The 19,870-nt window shown below is 48.7% G+C and overlaps 2 protein-coding genes and 1 long non-coding RNA gene across 5 annotated transcripts in view; 2 read left to right on the forward strand and 1 right to left on the reverse strand.

Moving 5' to 3' along the window:
- The first annotated feature begins 785 nt into the window (after positions 1 to 785).
- The window catches only part of LOC129025025 (doublesex- and mab-3-related transcription factor C1), a 71,666-nt gene continuing 52,581 nt past the window's right edge, over positions 786 to 19,870 (forward strand). The window contains exon 1 of one of the 2 annotated variants that reach the window (XM_054472469.1): positions 786 to 1,063. In XM_054472469.1, the coding sequence (XP_054328444.1) occupies positions 1,003 to 1,063 (61 nt within the window). In that variant the 5' untranslated portion in view covers positions 786 to 1,002. The remainder of the gene's footprint in view (positions 1,064 to 19,870) is intronic. The other variant, XM_054472465.1, reaches the window with a different exon arrangement.
- Positions 5,805 to 6,600, reverse strand: LOC129025027 (protein FAM236A). 2 transcript variants are annotated; one of them, XM_054472474.1, is made up of 3 exons: positions 6,340 to 6,600; positions 5,987 to 6,150; positions 5,805 to 5,832 (listed from the first exon to the last, which is right to left on the reverse strand). In XM_054472474.1, the coding sequence occupies exons 1-3, from the start codon at positions 6,559 to 6,561 to the stop codon at positions 5,805 to 5,807; spliced, it is 414 nt and encodes a 137-aa protein (XP_054328449.1). In that variant the 5' UTR covers positions 6,562 to 6,600. The 2 variants fall into 2 exon arrangements, with proteins under 2 accessions (XP_054328449.1, XP_054328448.1); XM_054472473.1 differs by having other exon boundaries at positions 5,987 to 6,162.
- On the forward strand, positions 6,546 to 8,728 carry LOC129025028 (uncharacterized). Its single transcript, XR_008497157.2, has 3 exons — positions 6,546 to 7,293; positions 7,951 to 8,037; positions 8,611 to 8,728. It is a non-coding gene; the product is annotated as an uncharacterized LOC129025028 (long non-coding RNA).

Consider the following 19,870-nt stretch of genomic DNA (forward strand, 5'->3'; position numbering starts at 1 on the left):
GAGAATGCACTTGCTAGGGTGGAGGAGTCTTCTTGCTATTATTTATTTGCAGGCTTCCTAGGGGCTGACCTCAAAGCAGGAGTCGATTTAAGGTCCCCGAATCTCAGATGAGAGGTGAAATGGGAGAGAGCGCTCTGTAGAGAAAGGATGAGGCGCAGTGACATGAGAGTAAGAGAAGTAAGAAGAGGATGTCATTATGGGAATGGTGGTTTGCAAAGTTAGATTACAATTAACAATAACTTTCCAGACTGTGTAGGAGAGAAATAATACACAAGAGAACTGATGTTGTGCACCCCAGATCCACTGATCATAAAGAAAAGGAAACACATCTTCAGTTCTCCATGGAGGTCGCTTGGTTCCCGGGTCCTTCCTCCACATCTAGATGACCACACAGGGTGCAAGCAATGTAGATGCGATGTACACTATAATAATGAAACGAACGCAAAGGAAAACTCACTAAGTGCTTACTCTAGGCCAGGCACTGAGCAAAGCAACTTCAGGTAGATGATCGGAAGAGGAAGCTGCAGAGGCAGCCGCTGGACAGAAATGCCTACGCTCTTAGGAGTCTTCTCCACAGGAGAGAAGGAGGGATACGAAGGTAATCCAGAATGATCGGATTCATCACAACAACAGGTAACAGTTATTAAGCGCTTACACTGGGCCTGGCTTTTAGGCTTATGGTCTCTTTCAAGCCTCACATGAGCAGCCCCACCTCTGGGAGCAGCGCCCCCGCATCCCTCAGGCTGTAGCCTGCGGTACTGTTTTCTGCCAGAAGAGGCACTGCCGGGCGGCGCCCGCCCATTCCCACAGCTCCGGGAAGACCCGGGCGGCGGAGGCTTAGCCCCCTCCCCTCCCGCTTCCTCCTCCTCCTCCTCCTCCCGGTCTGAGGGCGGCGGTCTCCGACTCAAGACCCTGGGGCTCCGGGTCTTCTCAGCAGCCGCCGCAGCAGCCGCGGCGACGTCACTGTCCTCGCGGCCTGGCACACAGCGCTCCGGCCGCCGAATGCCCGTGGACGCGCATCTCTTCCCAGAGTTCCTGCTTCCTGGGCCAGCCAAAGCCGCAGGTGAGAACGTCCGCGGTAGAGGTGACACCCAGGGCCTGCGGGTCTCAGAGGCCCGGTGGCCTCCTCCTCTCCTCCTTGCCCAAGAAACCCCCACGGGGGCGCCTGCAGCGGGGACACCAAGTGCTCCCCGGAGCCCTGGGAGCACTTCTTCTGAGGCATGGAGCCCCTGCTCAGGTGCTTCTGAAAGTTCCTTTGTGGACCCCAGAAACCCCTAGGCAACTGTCTGCCCCGCCCCGCGCCCCCGCCGCCCCCCCGCCCCCGCAGTACCCCTCGGGCCCCCGACATCCCTGATGCGCATGCCCAGGGGCCCTGTGAGCTAGAAAGTAGCTGAGCTGGTGCAGTACCTGCTGGTTAAGAACCGGAAGACGGTGGCGATCAAAAGGGCAGACATGCTGAAGTATGTCATCAAAAGGTACAGGAGCTTCCTCCCTGAGATTTTCAAGAAAGCCTCTGACCTCCCCGGGTTAGTCTTTGGGTTCTATCTGAAGGAACTTGATCCAGCAGAGCACTCCTATGTCTTGATCAGAAAAATCGATCCTGCCCTGGTTTGGGGCCTGACAGGCGACCAGGGCACACCAAAGACCCGGCTCCTGATGATTACTCTGGACTCGATCTTCATGCAGGCCAGCTGTGTCCCCGAGGAGGTGGTCTGGGAGGTGTTGAGGGTGTTGGAGGCACATTTCGTCTAAAAAGCATTTCGTCTTTGGGGAGTCCATGAAGCTCATCACCAAAGCTAGTGTGCAGCAGGAGTATCTGGTGCACAAATAGGTGTCCCACAGCAATCCCACGCTCTAGGTATTCTTGTGGGGGCTCTCAAAGGAAACAAGACAGATGGAAGTCCCGGAGTTTGTGGCCAAAGTGAATGACACCCACCCCAGTTCCTTTCCGTGGCAGTAAATGAGGCATTGAGAGAAGAGGAGGAGATACCCCGTGCCCGAGATGGCAGCTGCCGTTGGTGACGTGACAAGTGCCAGTGTTAGTGCCAGTTCCAGTTCCAGGGCCTATGCCATGGCTGAAGCAAGCATCAGCACCAGCACCAATGCAAGTGCCAGTTGCCAGTGCCAGGGCTAGAGCCATGGCTGGAGCAAGTATCAGTACCTGGGACAGTGCCAGTGTGGTTGCAATCTCAGGCTAGTGTCAGGGACTCCTCCTGCCAGCAGTGAAGGCTGGGGCTGAGTCTTCACTTTGTTTTGCTGTGAGTAGTCAAAACGGCCCCACAGCAGTGGGTGCTGGGGTCCTGACTTTTCAAGAGTCGAGGGGTAGAGTGGGGTTAGGGAGAACCTGCCGCCCATGGTATCTGTGTTCCAGTTCTATTTGTCTTTCTCAGTGATTTAGCTTTCAATTTGCATACTGCAAAGTTTTGTTTGCCTTAATTAACTTTTTTTTATAATGATGATCAATTTACAGGAAATAAACTGGTTAAAACTACATGATGACAGAATCATATCAGAGTTGAAACAAACGCCATACCTAAGCATTTTTTTTTCAAAATCCTTTGTTCCATAGACACTTGACTGAGTACTTAAGTTGAACATCTAGGTCTATGAATGACGTTGGTCAAATGTTTTATTGTTCTCTGTTTCGGTTTTAGCAGGAGAGATTTGCTGTTTCATAACAGAAATTGGGAGAGTATATCATTTTGTGCCTGTAACTTATTATAGCATTGGAATAAGCTGTTCTTTGGAAGTTTGAGAGACTTTACCAGTACAATCATTCCCCCCCCAAATATAAAAAGATAAAATAAAAAGCCGGTCAGTGTCTGTTGCACAAAATTACAACCGCTCTCTGCTTGTATTTGCCCAGTTCTCCAGAATGTAGGGAAAAATAAAAATTCAATGAATTAGACACCTTGCTCATCGACTCATTTATTCAACATACATTTACTGACTACCTACTATATGTGAGGCACTGTGCCGGGCGCTGGAGATACAGGAATGCACCAGACTCAGCCTCTGCCCCACATCTGAGAGTCTAGATGGGGCTGTCATGTAAGTAAATCAGCCAGATGTGGCAGTTTGATGTATTAATTGCCGGGATGAGGATAAGGACCAGGTGGTATGGGGGCCTGGAGGAGAGACACTTAACCCTGGGTGGTGGATGTCTGGGAACAAGGAGGGCTTCCTTGCAGTGAGATGCCATCTGAGATCTGAAGCACTGAAGGAGTAGTAAGTGCAGTGTGTCCCCGAGGCAGGGTATTGTGGGCATCGGGAGCATTCCATGTTCTTCAGTGGAACTGGAAGGTTAGAATTTGGGGAGACTGGGGAGAGATGATCTTGAGGTGGGGACCTGTACAGGAGCCAGGATCCTCAGTTGGTGGATTTCACAGCTGAGAGATTAAAAAATAATAATAATAAAGTAAACGTGTAGTGGAAAGTGACTCTTTGGAAAGCAGCTGCTCTTGGCTCTTGGATGAGCCAGAGAAAAGACTCCACCTGTGGCATGCCTAGAAGCTGTCCTGGACTCCTGTCCCTGTGCAGTTTCTACAGTGCATACAGCAGGTGCTTTACATTCAGCATCCGTAAGGAGTGATGGGCAAGGGGGTAAGTGTTGCACTCACCGGAGCTGATTCCCAGAAGCTGCTGAGCAGATGTTCGCCCCTGAAGCCTGGGAGAGACAGAGCTCAGTGGGTTATCTGACTACAGTTAGTTGTTGTTTTAAGAAACAAAGGCCTAGATGTTAGAATGGATAAGTTATCCTGTTTATACAGAGGGAAAACTGTTTGTAGGGGTGAAAGATAAGTCTAGACTAGCCTGGAGCGAAGCCAGGAAGAGCCTTGATGGCTCAAACCTGATTTTGGCTGGCCCAGAAAGCTATGGAGGTTTCCTGAGTAGGGAAGGATCTGACGAAGGCCAAACCGTGCCAAAATTACAGTGGCCAGCACCAGCGTGGTTTTCAAAGGACCAGTATTCTCCATGCCTTAGAATGGTCCTGGTGGGTATAGTGATCATAATAACTAGCCTAAAATTATCTTCAGTTCTTAGAGATTGACATGCATGTTTTACATCCCTGCCCATTGGCCTTGCAAAGCCTTTTTGTGCCCTTCGTCACAAACGCCGCGGGATCCTGGCACCAGTTCTCTCAGGGCCTACCCTAGGATATGTAGGATCCAGAGAATATTACACTGTAACCCCTCACTCGCATTCCTCTGCTGGCGTCAAGGAAAGGCTGGAGGTGGTGGTGGTGGTGGGGTGGTGCAGTGGGGGTGGGGGTATCATAATATGAAAACATGAAATCTGAGGTGAATGGGGAAAGGGTTTTGGAAGGGCTCTGTCTTAGTTTGGGGTGGGGATAGTTGGAGCTGATTATGTGTACCTCAATCTGAGGCCTTTCCCCAAAATCCCGAGCCGCCTGCTCTCCATTTGAAGCCAATAAACATTGTCAGTTATGAAGGGTATATGCATTTGGGCAGGGAGAGATGATATTTTTTCTGCATTGTTACACTGAATTGCCCTCCTCGAGGCCATAGCAAGATACCTGTGGAGAAAGCATTGTCTATAGGTCACAGTCCTAACAGGTACTTAGGAAGAAGCAATGCTGTCCCATGACTATAACCACATACGTGAGTCCAGATACGTATGTATGTCTTAAGCTCCTCTCCATCTCCAACAGCCAACCCTATCCCAACTAAATATCTTTCTCAAGAGGTGTAAAAAGATATTGACCCATAAAACCACCAAACACTTCCAGATTTATTTCAGTCTTAATGAGAGAGAAGCAAGAGAATGTGCCAGCAGGGAGGATGGGTCAGCCTCCTGTGGGAGTGGGTCCTTGAGAGTGTTGCTCTCCCCTGGGCATGCTGAGACACTAGAGCTGCCCAGCCTGCAAAGCTGAGGACCCCACTCTGGGATCACCCGTGGGACTCAGCTCCTCATTCAGAAAGTAAACAGATCAATGTAATTTGACGTGGGCCTCTATGAGGTCCTCCCACCCATTACTGTGTGTCTGAAAGGCCCGCCGTCTCTCCATTGACCTTGGCGATTGCTTGCGTTGCAATTTCTAACAGGTTAAAGGAACAAGTATGCTCCAACCCCCTTTGTAGAATTCTCCTGCTGATACTGTGTTGCAGCACATATGAAGGTCACCTCAGGAAGGCAAAAGAAAGAAAAAATGAAGCCCTCCTCTTATGAAAACGAACAATGCGTAGGTGGAGACGAGGTCGTCTGTTGCAAGGGCTCTCTGTCTTGCGGTGGGGTAGGGGGGCCTGGGAGCTCTTTGTCAGTATAGGGGTTAACGCCTTTTCTGAGATCCACAGATTCTTCCTCCACATGACCCTCCCGCCTCCGCATATAAACACTGCCCAGTTTTCCTCCGATATGAAGACCGTACGCATTGCTGGGGGAAGAGAGATGTTATTCCGTCGTCATTCCTGCACGTAAGTGCCTCACCAGGGTCAGAGCTGCCAGCTGTGGAAAACTCACCGTTGATTGGCCACAGCCCATTGCCACCAGGACCCAGGAACAAGCAGCGCTGCCTCGAGGAGGAGGGCGGACAGCCCAACAGGGCTAAGGAAGATGCTAGCTCTCTCCCTCCACAACCCCACCACCACCAAAGCTGACCACCCCCACTTCACCCGACGTGTTGAAGGTTACATCAAATGCCACAAAGCAAAAACAGTCAAGCGTGCCAGCATTTATTTCAGGCCTGGTGACTGGGACACTGTGGCGAGCAAGGGCATGGAGCAGCAGAAGGGGCTTGGTCACCGTTCATGGCTCATGGCTTGGTGTCTGTGGCTCCGGTGGTCTCAGATTCCGAGTGCCCGGTGTCCTCCCCTAGGGAGGAAAGCAGAGTGACAAGTGGACCCTCGGGAGCCCTGGGGATTTCTGGCTTGGCCTGAGGTTCTCTTGGTGGAACAGGAAGGGGAGGCGGATGGGCTTGGTGGTGAGCAGTGAGAGAGGCAGAGGCTGGCTCCGAAGGAGCTCTCACCTGAAACACTTGGTGAAACATGCCAGGGCTCTCTGGAACCGGCTCCTCCAAGACCCTCGCAGAAGAGCAGGTTCCCTGGGCAAGCCTGTGCCACCAGATGGGTCTTTCGTGGTGTCAGACACAGCCACCCATTCCTCAGGGTCTTTTTGCAGCCCTTTCACATTCTGAAAGACAGACTAAATAGCCAGATCCTAATGGTCCCTCCCATCCCTGGCTTCCTTCACCCCATCCAGCGACTGTTGTGTGCATTTCTGGCCCTCTTTCAGGGGCTGGGGATGCAGCAGTGACCTGCACAGACCAAAGCCCAGCCTCCTAGGGGACATTCCAGGACAATGGAGGGAAGCCAGACTCACCAGGTCAGCAGGTGGAAGGAAGGGAGTGAAGATCATGCTTCCAGGAGTATGTGATGTGCCAGTAGGGACCAACAGGACTTCAATGAAGACACCGGCGAAACTCGTCACTCTGCCGGGTGCAAAGAGGCCGAGGGCCTGCCCCCTCCACGCCCCATTCAGCCCCTCTGCCCCTGCCCCATCGTCCCTCCCTCCTACGGCCTTGTGCTCCAGCAGGGGATACATTTCTGGTATGTCACATTCCGTCTGTTCCTGTGTTTCTTACTCCCACTCCTCCAATGTTTCTTTCCTTTGTTTCTTCCTCCTGGCCCTCCCAGCAGGCTCGCGTCACGTTTCTGCTTGCTGAGCAGAACAGCCCCGAGGGTCCTCCTCGAGAGAACGTGATGTGTAGAGGTCTTCTACAGGTAGCTCATTTTATTTGGCCATGAATGGTTCATTGCATGCCAAGGTCACACATGGTCCTAGTTTGCCATGAGTGGGACCATTCCGGTTTTAAAACTTAAAGGCCCCTGTCCCGGGAAAGCTCTCAGTCCCAGGGAAACTGGAACTACTTCATTCATGTGGACACTATTGTCACATTACTGTGCACTGTTTTTCTCACATTTAACAGTTGAACCTTATAGATGAAATTGTAAGAGTGATCCTGATACCTAAGACGTAGACATTTATGAGTAATCGATGTGTATTGAAGGCTCTGTATATCTTCATAGTGTGGAGGTAAATGCAGCATTATGTGTTTGCCCCTGAATACATATCCACTAAAAGCCTATGATTGGACCTCAGCCATCACATCTGCTCTTGGGGTGTCACACCAGAGTTCTAGATGGACCCAGAATTGCAGAGAGACAAGGTCAGGGGAAGGAGCCGGGAAAGAGGTTAACAAGACCACAGATGCTGCAGATGCGATTCACACGAAGATGTCCTTCCCACCAGCCAGGCCATCGCTGGCTTTGTAAGGTAATGAGATTAGCAATATTAGAGGTGTTGAAACACAGCCTGAGCGGTCACTTGTACCGTATGCTGCAGAGAGAAGGGTTCAAATGGTTTCAGACAGCCCTGTGATTCATAGGATTCGTGTGCAAATCAGAGGTAAAGAGCCCTTAGCTTTCATGTAAATACATAATTCCCTCTGATGTGTACAAAAATTCTCCCCAAAATCTTGTGAATTTCCAGGCAAGTGTTGTGAAATACTTAGAAACTCCTCCAAGAAGTGAGCAGGTCTCATTGTCTGTCCTATCTCCCTTTTCTCTCCTTGAATCTACTCCAGTTAGGTTTTCTCCTACACCACTCCACTGAAACTTAGGAGTTAATTGAACATGAACCAATGAACAAGTGAAAGTAATGTTTCTTATAGTTGTATATGACTAGCTATGTGATTAAAATGACCAAACCGGCAAGTTGTGTTTAAATGCTTAATAAAAGCTAGGTTTAAATTGTTAATTTAAAAAATGAATAGAAATGAAGACCCAAATAACTACACTGTCATCTCCCAGCACAACTTTCATTCTCATATAAAGAAACTCATTTTCTGAGTAGGAAGGCTGTTCCAAACTGCTGGAAATTCCCAGGAAGAAAGGCCCAGGTTTTATGGCGCTTCCACCTGTTTCCTTGTAGACGCAGCCAACTGCCACCAGGTGGCAGAACAAGATGAGAAAACTGTGCCCCACGGAGTCCCTGAGCCCCTTCTGCTGCAGTTTTTGAGTGAGTTTTCTCAGGGGCTGGAATCAGTCCTGGGGAACCATCCCAAGGTTCTGCTCTCTTAAGCTGTTCCAGGGTGCACCCAGGGCCTGGTCCAGGGTTTCTAACGTCTATGATGACGCTTAAGGCAGTGACATCGATCAGCAGGGCCTCTGGGCTAGGAGACCCAGTTCACCTCCTCATTAGTAACCCTGGGATGTGGTAGGAGGTGGCTTTAGGCAGGATGAAGGGCCAGTTGTACCTGTCAGTATGTCAGGGTAGTGACATCTGTGATTCTGCAGGGACATTTGGACAGCAGGGAATCAGAAACGCCAGAAAGTGAGGGCCCGCAACGCAAAACCTTGCCAACTACTGTGGACTGAATTGCGTTCCCCCACCCTGCAATTAATATATTGAAGCCCTGACCCCTAATGGGACTGTATCTGGAGCTAGAGGCTTTAGGAGGCAATTAAGGTTAAATGAGGTCATAAGGGTGGAGCCCTGCTCCGACAGGGTTAGTGTCCTTATGAGAAGAGACGCCACAGAGCTCATTGTATCTGTCAGTATCTCGAGGTAGTGACAACTGTGCTTCTGCAGGGACATTTGGGCAGCAGGGATGTCTCTTCTTCTCTGCACTGCATGCACCCAGGAAAGGCCATGTGACGTCTTAGCAAGAAGGAGGCAAACCATGAGGAGAGCCTTCAGCAGAAACCAAATCGGCCAGCACCTTGATCTTGGACTTTCCAGCTGGCAGAACTGTGAGAAAATAAATGTCTGTTGTTTAAGTCACCCAGCCTGTGGTATTTTGTTATGACAGCCCGAGCGGACTAATACACCAACCTAGCGATGTTTCAAAGAAACGAGTCCCGGGCTGGCCCAGGAAGCCAGGCTGCTCAGTCCCCGAAGCCTGATGGCAGGTGAGGTGGACAACCCTGTTGTCCCACCCAGTAACATTTCCTTTTTTTCCCCCGAATCTCCTTTGAGAAAATAAGCTGCCTCTGTGCAACTGCCTTGAATGGACCCAGAGTTCTGCAAAGAGTCAGGGAGGGGCTGTGAGTGATGGTGATAAGACCGGCCCCGCACCACCCTGTGGATGGATGGGATTTGTATCGAGAAAGGCTACGATGTCAGCCCCCAGCTTTATACCATGTCTCCCTCAGCTGAGATTAAACAAGTGTGTAGGGATTCAAGGAAAAGTTGGTTTTTTAATTTGGAGTGGGTGTTACAGGGAGTAGGGATCAACTGGATTTTGCCAGCCCTGAGATTGAACTGGATAAATTACAGGTAAATTATATGTGTGAAAGCACTGGGTACATGAGAGGATCTCAATACAATTTTGTTGACTTGCACGCAAGTTTCGCAGAAGCTCCTGCAAGAGGTGAAGTGATTCTTATTATTACAAATAATAACAGTTTCTTTTTATTAAAGACCTAGTAAGTACAGGTATATCACCTGTTTACAGTACTGTCTTATTTATGCAAATAATCCTTGTGTACGAAAACAATACAGACAAAACAATAGTCTCCCTTGTCCACCCCTCTCCGTCACCAGCCCCCTCAGCAATGGTTTAACGTGTTTCCTCAAAAATTCCTGAATCGATGCATTTACATACACATACATGCACTAATAGAAACATATGCTTGTCTTTTACGGGGCCAAAAGATACATACTGGCTCAGGATGCACGTATTGTGTGGCACTTGATTTTTGCATTTTACAGCAAGTCTGGGTGAACTTCTCCTGTCAGTTCATGGAGAACTATCTCATCATTTTTAACTTCTGCATAGTGTTCTAAGTGATATGCCATAATTCTTCAACTACTTCCATACACAAGGACCTTCACATTTTTTTCCTCAACTTTTAAAGTTCTCAAAAGTTTTTCCAATATCTTTGTTTGCAGAGGATGTGTCGCTCTAGAAGAGATACACAGAAATAGAACTTTGGCACAAAACCCTACAAATATTTCAACACTGAGTAACCATTGATAAATGGATCTGAAAAGAGGTGGCAGCAATTTATTCTCTCAGGAGCAGTGTAGGATAGTGTTCATTGTCCTTCACCATCGCTCTTGATGTTATTCATCCCTTTAACTATTTGCTAATCTGGTGGTTGATATATGAAAGGTGTCGAGACAGAGCCTTCCTTACAGAATCTGTGAAGGTCCAGGGCTGGTCATGCCTGCAAGCCCATACTCAGATGTCGCCTCCAGTGGGCTGGTTGGGGAGAGGCCGAGAAAGGCACAACAGAGTACAACAGAGAGTGACAGGAGGAAGTTTTGGGGTCCATGAGAAGGCTCAGACAGGGCACCCACTCAGCCTTGGGGATGTTAATGGAGTCAGTGGAGGTTTCCCAGAGGATTAGATGCCTGAAATGCGTGAGGAAAGAAATTAGACAGGGAAAGGGAGAGGAGGAACAGCACTTGAAGCACAAAGACCAGGCCACTGAGGTGATTTTGGAAACTGCACATAAGCAGACCCAGTTTCTATTCTGTGCACTTGTAGCAGTCAAGGTTGGCTACCATGAAACAGTGCTGGATTAGAAACGTGTGTCCCAGTGGAGACCCTGAGTTCCTCTGCTGCATTTCTCTAGAATGAGGGTGCTCAATCAGGGGCTGGCCTGAGTTCCAAGGTCCAGCCCTTGAGGATCTTATGGGTTGCATCCAGGCCCTGGCCTAGAGTTTCTGAAGTCTGTCATGGGACATAAGATAGTGATACATATGTATATAGTCTCCTAAAGACCTAGCCTGGGAGACCGTAGTCAGCTGCCCACCCATTCTGTAGCTCTGGGATATGAAAAGAAGCAATTTTAGGCAGGGTGAGATGCCAATGGTGTCATGCAGTATCTTAGTGGGTAGTGAGGGTATCCTTAGAGGATACTGAAAATACTTGCATTGGGGCTCATGGGAGGCATAATAGCCCCCAGGGCAGCAGTGCCATCAGGGGACTTGCAACTAGGCAGCTGGCTGACACAGCAGGTAGCTGTGAATGTTGTAGCAGTCCCCTAAGCCACGGGGTCACTAAATGTGTGAGAAGAACAAGAATTTGGAGATCATTTAGCCAAAGATTTCAGTATGTCAGTAGGGCAATGGAAGCTCAGAAAGGTATAGCAACTTGCTCAACACAGAGAGAAAATGTATCACTATGGTGAGACAGTGAAGTGGGACACTGTGACTAACACTGACAGATGAAACCTGTCTTCCCCTGAACCTGAGAGGTTCTAGAAATCAAGAGCCTGTGCAAATGGGCTTGAGGAGCAAACAGCTTGAGGAGGTTCATGGCAAACAGCTTGAGCTTGAGGTTCATGGCAGCCAGGTCCCAATCAGCAGCAGTGTTGTGCCTCTGAGGATATATTGTGTGAGCCTGTGTTGGTGTGGGGCTCCGGGCTGGCGTTCGCTCCCTCTCTCTCTCTGTCTTTCTCTCTCTCTCTCTCTCTCTCTGTGTCTGTGTGTGTGTGTGTGTGTGTGTGTGTGTGTGTGTGTGTGTGTGTTCTAGAGGTGAGGTCCCCTTGTCACCAAGCCCTGCTCTACTAAATCCCCTATGACCACTTGGGTTTCGACTGCTGTTTTCCAAGTTACGGCCCCTCGTAACCCACTGGATTGGTTGGAGGGTGGTATCGTTGCAGACAAGGGTCCTCCCTCCGAGCCCAAGGGAAGGAAGGAGGGAACAAGGTGGCCTCAAATCTTGTCCCCTGGGCCTGAGCCTCCTAAGCTGCAGTGGCAGCTTCATCCATATCTGTGTCCCACACAGTCTCATATCCCTTGCCCTACCTACATTCAGCCAGCCCAGATTCATTTCTGGACTGGAGAAAAGGCCTCAGCACCTCCAGGAAGACAGCGCTGAGTCCAGACATTGAAAACATCTGGTTCCCGCTGAGCCGGAGGCTCTGGGCTCCAAGCTAGAGGAAATAAAAGGAATACTTCTCACCCTTATCCCAGATCAGAGAGTCCAGGCACAGCAAAGCTCTGGTGGACACATGCTCATTGATTTGTTTTCTTCAATAAAGGTTTATTGGTGCCATGCTGTAGGTAAAGCCCTGTGTCCAGGTACTGGCTGTTCCAGGACTAACAAGGCAGAGCTCATGCTCCAGAGAGGAGAACCTGGGTGAGGACAGTCATGCAAATTAACATGCCAGAGGGGGCAGTCTAGCATGAGAAATGCTACGATAGAGAAGAGTATACAGTATGTTTGTGTGTTAGTCAAATATTTCATCATATAGATAGGGAAATGGAAGCCCAGAAAGGTATAGCAACTTCCTCAAGGTAACACAGAGAGAAAATGTATCACTATGGTGAGACAGTCAAGTGAGGAGACTGTGATTGGGACCGGCATAGCAGAGGGGAGACATGCTACCAAGGGAAGAAGGACGTGTTCTTTTCGAGGGTAGGAACATCAGAGATCAAAAGGACAAGTGACAGGCTGAGTAAGGAAATGGTGGCTCCAGAGGAGAGCCATAATGCAAAGGCCCTGAGGCAGGGCAGAATTGACAGTTATTTTCGGGGGTACTGAAGGCAAATTTTAGCCATGCTGTGGAGAAAGACGAGGCTGTAGGAGAGGAACAGAGTTGAGACGTCCAGATGGAAAGTCTGAGGGATGAGAGACAATGTCCTGGATAGAAAGGGACTCTCACAGAATCATCTCATTTGGATCTGGATGGTATAGAAGGAAGTCTCCATTGCTGGCCCAGGATGAGTCCTGGGCTCCCGTCCCTGTGCAGTTTTCTACAGTGCATACACTGGGCCTTCTAAACACACCAACTCTAAAGCGCAATGGTGAGGTCAGAGTGATGCCCACCCAAGCTGTTCCCTAGAAGCCAGTGATCGGGTACCATCCTGTGTGGCCGGGGAAGCTGGCAAACCGTGCGTAATGAGGACATTGATATGGGTTCATCTAGAATAAAACCAGGATGACATAAAGAAGGGCTGGGTTTCTAGTAGGGGTCAGATGAGTGCGAAGAGGCAGAATTGTGGGGTTAAGATATTGGAATCAGGCCTCGGTGAGAGGGGAAGGCAGAGAGAGAGAGAAAGTGAGGAGAGGGAGAGGAAGGGAGTGACGGAGGGAGGGAGGGAGGAAGGGATGGATGGGGGCAGGGAGGAAGAGAGGAATCTAGGGAGGGAGGGAGGAGAGCATTTGGTCCTTTGCATAAGGGATATGGCCTATGAGCTGCAGCCTTCTGGGGCTGCCTCCCTCACACCAGAATTTTTGGAAAAGTATCCATTGTGATGGGCCTCTCTTCCTGGAGAACAGACGCCTTTGTCCTACTTGCTAGGAAGATATTTTTCCTGCACTGTTTTTGGGTTTTGGTTTTGGTTTTTTGGCACTGGAATGACCTGGAGTCACCCGGGAGCTCCCAAGAGGAGGATGCAGGGTCCCAGGTCAACTATATTACTACTCATGGCTGCCACTTACTGAGGGCCTAATACACATCAGACACTCTGTCATGTGGATTACGTAAGCTGACACTTATCTTTCCAACGGTCCTGCAAGTTCAATGTCAGTCAAATTTTACAGAGGTGTAATCTGGGGCCGGAGACTTCAAGATACTTGTCCAAGGTCACACAGATATTTATTGACAAAGCTGGGACTTGACTCCAGGTCTGACTAAAACGTGGGTGCACCATGCACCACCCTGGCACCTGAGAACCCCTCCCAGCCTTAATGGAGCCTTCTGTGTCTTGCATCCAGTCCCTAGCCCCCAGATATTCCTGCTGTCTTAATTGTTATTGATTGCTGCATAAAAAACTACCCCAAGCATATCAAGTTAAAATGATAAGCAGTTTTTCTCTGAGAGTTCTGTAGATCAGGGATCTGGGTATGGCTTAACTGGATCCTCTACTTCCCAGTCTCTCACAAGGCTGCCAGCCCAGGGACAACACTCTCATCTGTAGGCCTGACTGGGGAAGGATCGACTTCCAAGCTCACTCATGAGGCTGTTGGCAGGATCCAGTTCCTCATCTGTAGGCTCAACTGGAGAAAGATAGACTTCCAAGCTCACTCATGTGATTGTTGGCAGGCTCTAGTGGGTCGCTGGCCTGAGGGCCTCAGTTCCTCTATGGCTGTTGGCCAGAGACTTTCATCAGCTCCTCGCCAGCTGGCCTTCTCCATCTGGGCAAACACGCATGCAAGAAGAGCCTGAGGGAGAGAATGAATGCCAGCAGGTCAGAAGTCACAGTCTTGTTATAGCCTAAGCATGGAAATGACACGCCATCACCTTTGCCAAATTTCGTTGGTTAGAAGCAAGTCACTAGGTCGAGCCCACCCTCAAGGGGAGGGAATTCCATAGGAGCATGGGTGCCAGGAAGGGGGATCCTTGGAAGCCATTCTGGAAGGCTGCCCACCGCACCTGCTCCTGCACCCACCTCAGTATAGTGAGCCCCTTTGGGTATCAACCACCTTGACAGAGCAAATGGTTGATGGGCCACCTTGGACTGTGCTATGTGGCCTGCATCTATCTGATCCCACCTCTCTTCCAGCAGGCCCAGGACTCGAGTCTGCCTGGCCTTGCCTTCCTCCCCAAAACTATCAGCTACTCCTGGCCACTGAGCCCGTGAGATGTCACAGCAGCTGAAAATGGACCTGCTCCCTGTGACTGAAGCACACACCCATCACTCGAGTGGGACTGGGACCCAGGATGGTGCTCCAGGCTCCTCCTGGTAAAACAGAGGTGAAGGGCTCAGCTCTCCCACTGAGACAGGGCCCACCTCAGGAGAACACGGGTATAGGTGGGAGAGGCTGGGTCCAGAGTTATCTGTGAAAGCTGCAGAGATGTTCTTGCTTTTACCCTCTGGGTTGGGATTCTGGGTAGAATCCCCCCATGTTCTCCAGCAGACATCACAGAAACATCTCTAAGGCAACGTGGGAGCACCCATGCCAGAGAAGGAGCTGCTCTGAAGCTGCGTGGAGACCCAGAAGTGTTCAGACGCCTAAGATGGGGGACCTACTCTAGGGAGGAGAGGAGTGAGTATAGATTGGGGATGGTTTGTGTGTCTCCAAAATGTATTTAACTCAAAAGCAGAGAGAGATGTGAAGCACATGTAGCAAAGCATTTTTAAGTAGGGATGGTGGCTGCTGTATTCTTCTCTCTGTTTTTCTGTAGGTTTGAAATATTTCAGTAGTACAATACTCTAAAAGTAGGAAACAGAAGAGAAGGAAGGGGCTCTCAGGACCCCTGGACTCCACATTTCCCAGGTGTGTCTCAGAGCCAAATGCGTCAAGCTGGGGGGTGGCATTGTGAACTTGTGAGTTTCCTAGGAACCCAGTGGTTCCATTAGGCTGTGGGAATTGGGACTGCAGGTGGCTGGACTCCCATGGCAGAACCTTAGCCAGGAGCAGAGCCATCCCCGAGAAGCCTGGGCTTTTTCCAGTTCTGGGAAGCATCCACCAGACTCAGCTCTTCCCACTGCTGCTATTTTCTTGCGATATATATAAGGGGCAGCTTACAAAGAGACACGGTGTCATAATAAGAGACAAACGACCTGAGGTGATGGGTATGAGGCCATGTGCTGGAGGGGCTCTCTCCAAGCTTGAGGTGGGGGTTGTTGTGGTCAGATTATAACTTAATGCCTCTGAAGCCTTTCCTGTGGATTCTGCGACATCTTCTCTCCTTCTGACCTCACCTCCCCGTCCCTCAACCTACAGCCCTCCTCCCCGGCCCAAGGGCTATCACTCAGTCAGTGCCCATCAGCCACCCTACATGAAGTGTTTGAAACCAGTAGCGTGTTTACTGTCCATCGACCATTGTGCTATCGCAAAAGTGACTGGGGGACATGCAGTACTGCTCCAAGGTACAAGGACAGCAACCCATTTGGCTAGGTACCCATGCCTAACTCTCTCTCCACAGTGACCCCCTTCCCTGCCACCTTCACCGAAAGAGGCAAACCATAAATCACAGGAGGTGGATATTCATGGGGAGAGGGACATCAAATATCATAACACCAAAAGAGTCAAGTGTGCCAGTATGTATTTCACGCCCACTGGGGTGAGCAGGGGCATGGAGCAGCCGAAGGGGCTTGGTCACCGTTCACGGCTCTGTGTCTGCGGCCCCCGTGGTCTCAGTTTCTGAGTGTCCGGTATCCTCCCCTAGGGAGGAAAACAGAGTGACAATTGGACCCTTGGGAGCCCTGGGGATTCTGGCCTGGCCTGAGGTTCTCTTGGTGGGCTTGGCGGTGAGCAGTGAGAGAGGCAGAGGCTCTCGCCTGAAGCACTTGGTGAAACATGCCAGGGCTCCCTGGAACCAGCTCCTCCAACACCCTCTCAGAAGAGCAGGTTCCCTGGGCAAGCCTGGTCCTCTATGGTGTTGGCAAAATAAACCAAGGGCATAGTGTCTTTAGCTGAGCCAGTTCTGTTCAGGAAAATAGGGAAAAATCATTCTAGCCAGCACTAACATTGCTTCCTTCATTCATCGGGTGTTCGCTGGGGGCCTGTTATGTGTACACCAGGATCAGTTGCAGGTACTGGGGATACAGCAATGAACTCTAGAGATCTAGATCCCAGCTCTCTTGGGGCTGACTATCTGCCACGCTGGAGGGAAATCAGGCTCACCAGGTCCTCAAGAGTTTGCTCTTCCTTGGGAAGGCTAAAAACTGGAGCTGCCCACCTTGCAAAGTTGAGGGCACCAGTCTGGGGGATGCGGCTTTCTCCATACAGTCAGATCAGGACTCAGCAGCAGCAGGAATGCCAGTGAAGGTCATGTTTTCTGAGAAGTGCGATGTACATGTGGTGTCTGACAGGACTTATTGTCAGAGGCCGGCAGAACTCTTCATTGCGCTGGGCCTCTGGCTCAGGGCCTGTCCCCCTCCTGAAAACCCATCGCCGTGTCCCTGGCCTGGATCTTCACCCTCCCCTCCTGTAGGTGAGTACGCTCTTTTCAAGCAGTTGATACATTCTCATAAACTCCCTCAAGTGCTGAGATGCCTCATTGACTAGTATCATCGCTTCCCTTTCCTCTCTCCCGACTCTCCCTTGAACCCACTCTGATCAGCTTCCAGCCCCACAATGCGACTCTCACGTGGATGATTAAATGACGAATTGAAAGTGATGGTTTCTGATTTTCATGCTACTCTACTTATATAAGCCTAAAGACTTAAGGAAAGATCTATTTCTGCATTGTTATCTTTAAGGTTTACTGAAATTCAAACCGGGGTACTTGCCAATTATATTTTTACCCCCACCAGCTCCATCTTCATGTCAAGAAACTCAGTGAGTAGACAACCCTGAAACTACCCCTAAATTCCCAGTGAGCAGAACCCCAGCATTGCTGGGGATCCACAATCAAACTCCAGGTTTCTCTTCTGTGCATTAGTGGAAGCCAACGTAGGGCGCTTGAGGGAAGCATGGGTGTAGAAAACTGTGTCTCACGGAGCCCTGAGGTTTTTAGCTGTAATTTTTGAGTCAGGCTGCTCAGTCAAGGCTCAGGCTCAGCCTACGGGAGCCTTCCAAGGTCCTGGCCTTGAGGATGCCCAAGGGTTTGTCAAGGGCTTGACAGAGCCCTTTTAGGACCCTGTGATGGGCCTTGAGACAGTGGCATCTGAGCCCCCAGGGCTCTGGTCTAGGAAGCATCAGTTTTCCCACCCTACTTCTAGTTAAGATTGGTGTCAGGAGGAAGAAAGAATTTGGGGATGCACCATAGGGTAAATATATTAAAACTGTTTAATCCCTGACAAATGGCACTCCAAATGTGGCGTGCACAGCATTTGGTGCATAGCGTGAATCTGTGCCAATTCACACTACCAGCGTCAGAACCTCAGTATATGATACCCGATTGGTATCATTATAATTTTAAATGTTTGTCAAGTTGCAGTTTGAAAAGTGGAATCTCATTGTTATCTTAATTCCATTATGACTTGTGATGTGGAGCTCCTATTCCTTTCATAGTGGCCGTTTGTATTTCTATAAATGGCCTGCTCAGATTGTTTGTTAGCTCTTCTATTGTTGTTTGTTCTCGCATGTGTTTCTTGAGTTGTCTCATCAGAGCTCTCTGTATATTGCAAATGTGATTATTTAGTCTGTTATAATTGAAGAAGATGTTTGCTCCCAGTCTCTCACTTGTGTTTGCATTTTTTTTCTTGTGTCTTCTCGTATGGACACTTTTCATTTGGGGTGTCTGTACAGACTGCTTTATTCAGGCCTCACCACAACCATGCGAGGTTGTTAGTATTTACCTCAGTTTTCTTTTTGTTTGGTTGGTTTTATTTACATTTAATAAACGCTTATTGAGTTAGGTGTCAGAGATACTCTGCGCACTGGGGATAGAATCACCATATTTCCACGCGCCAAGGTCACACTGAGGGCTGGCGGCACAGTAATGAGCTCTACCCTTACAGAGCTTTCCATCTGTAAGAGTTTCAGGCACACTCTTAAACTTCTTTTTTTTTTCATTCATGATTTAAAAATGTATTACTTACACATAATTGTACATATTTATGGGGTACCGTGTGATGTTTCAACTCCTGTACACATTGTGTAATCTTCAAGTCAGGGTAATTACCATATTCATCACTTTAAACATTTATCATCTCTTTGCAGTGTTAACATTTAAAATCTTCTGGATTTAAAATCTTGAAGTATACACTACATTGGTATTTTCTATACTCGCTCTACTGTGTAATAGAACACCAGAACTCGTTCTTTATGTCTAACCGTAACTTTTTACTTTTTTACCAACCTCTCCCGTTGCCCCACACCCCCTTCCCTCCCCAGCTTCTGGTAACCGCTACTCTAGTTTCTGCCCTATGAAATCAACTTTTTAAGATTCCACATCTGAGTGAGGTCATGTGGTGTTTGTCTTTCTGTGCCTGGCTTATTTCACTTAACATAATGTCCTCCAGGTTCACCCATGTTGCCTCAAATGACAGGATTTCATTTTGTTTTATGGCTGGATAATATTCCATTGTATATACAAGCCACATTTTTCTTTATCCATTCATCTGTAGATGGGCATTTAGGTTGATTCCATATCTTGGCTATTGTGAATATTGCTGCAACGAACACGGGAGTGCAGATGTCTCGTCAACGTGATGATTTCCTTTTCTTTCGCTATATACCCAGTAACGAGGTTGCTGAATCACACAGCAGTTCTATTTTTAATTTTTTGAGGAATCTTCATACTGTTTTCCATAATGACTGTAGTAATTTTCATTCCCACCAACAGTGCGTAGGTGTTCCTCTTTCTCAACATCCTCTCCAGCGTTTGTTACTTTTTGTCTTTTTGATAATAGCCTTTCTAACTGTGGCGAAGTGATACCACATTGCGGTTTAGATTTGTATTTCACTGATGGTTGGTGATGTTGACTGTTTTCATATATCCGTTGGCCATTTGCACATCTTCTTTTGAGAAAAGTCTATTCAGGCATTTTTCCCAACTTTTAATTGAATTATTAAGAATTTTGCTATTGTTTGGGCTCCTTATATATTCTGGATATTAACCCCTTGTCAGATGCATAGTTTGAAAATACTATTTCTCTCATTCTGTAAGCCGTCTCTTTACTCTACTGATTGTTTCTTTTGCTGTGCAGATGCTTTATAGTCTGATATAATCCTATTGGTCTATTTGTGCTTTTGTTGCCTATGCTTTCGAGGCCTTACTGAAAAAAAAAATCGTTGCCCAGTTCAATTTCGTGAAACGTTTCCCCTATGTTTTCTTCTAGAAGTTTCACAGTTTCAGGTCTGACATTGCAGTCTTTAAGTCATTTTTATTTGACTTTTGTATATGGTGAGAGATAGGGGTCTGGTTTCATTCTTCCGATTGTGAACATAACAGTTTGTCCAGCACCATTTATTGGGGAGACTGTCCTATCCTCCATGTATGTTCTTGGCTCCTTTGTAGAAAATCAGTTTGCTCTTAATGCTTGGATTTATATCTGG

Source organism: Pongo pygmaeus, chromosome X, assembly GCF_028885625.2.
Source record: "Pongo pygmaeus isolate AG05252 chromosome X, NHGRI_mPonPyg2-v2.0_pri, whole genome shotgun sequence".
NCBI classification, from domain to species: Eukaryota; Metazoa; Chordata; class Mammalia; order Primates; family Hominidae; genus Pongo; species Pongo pygmaeus.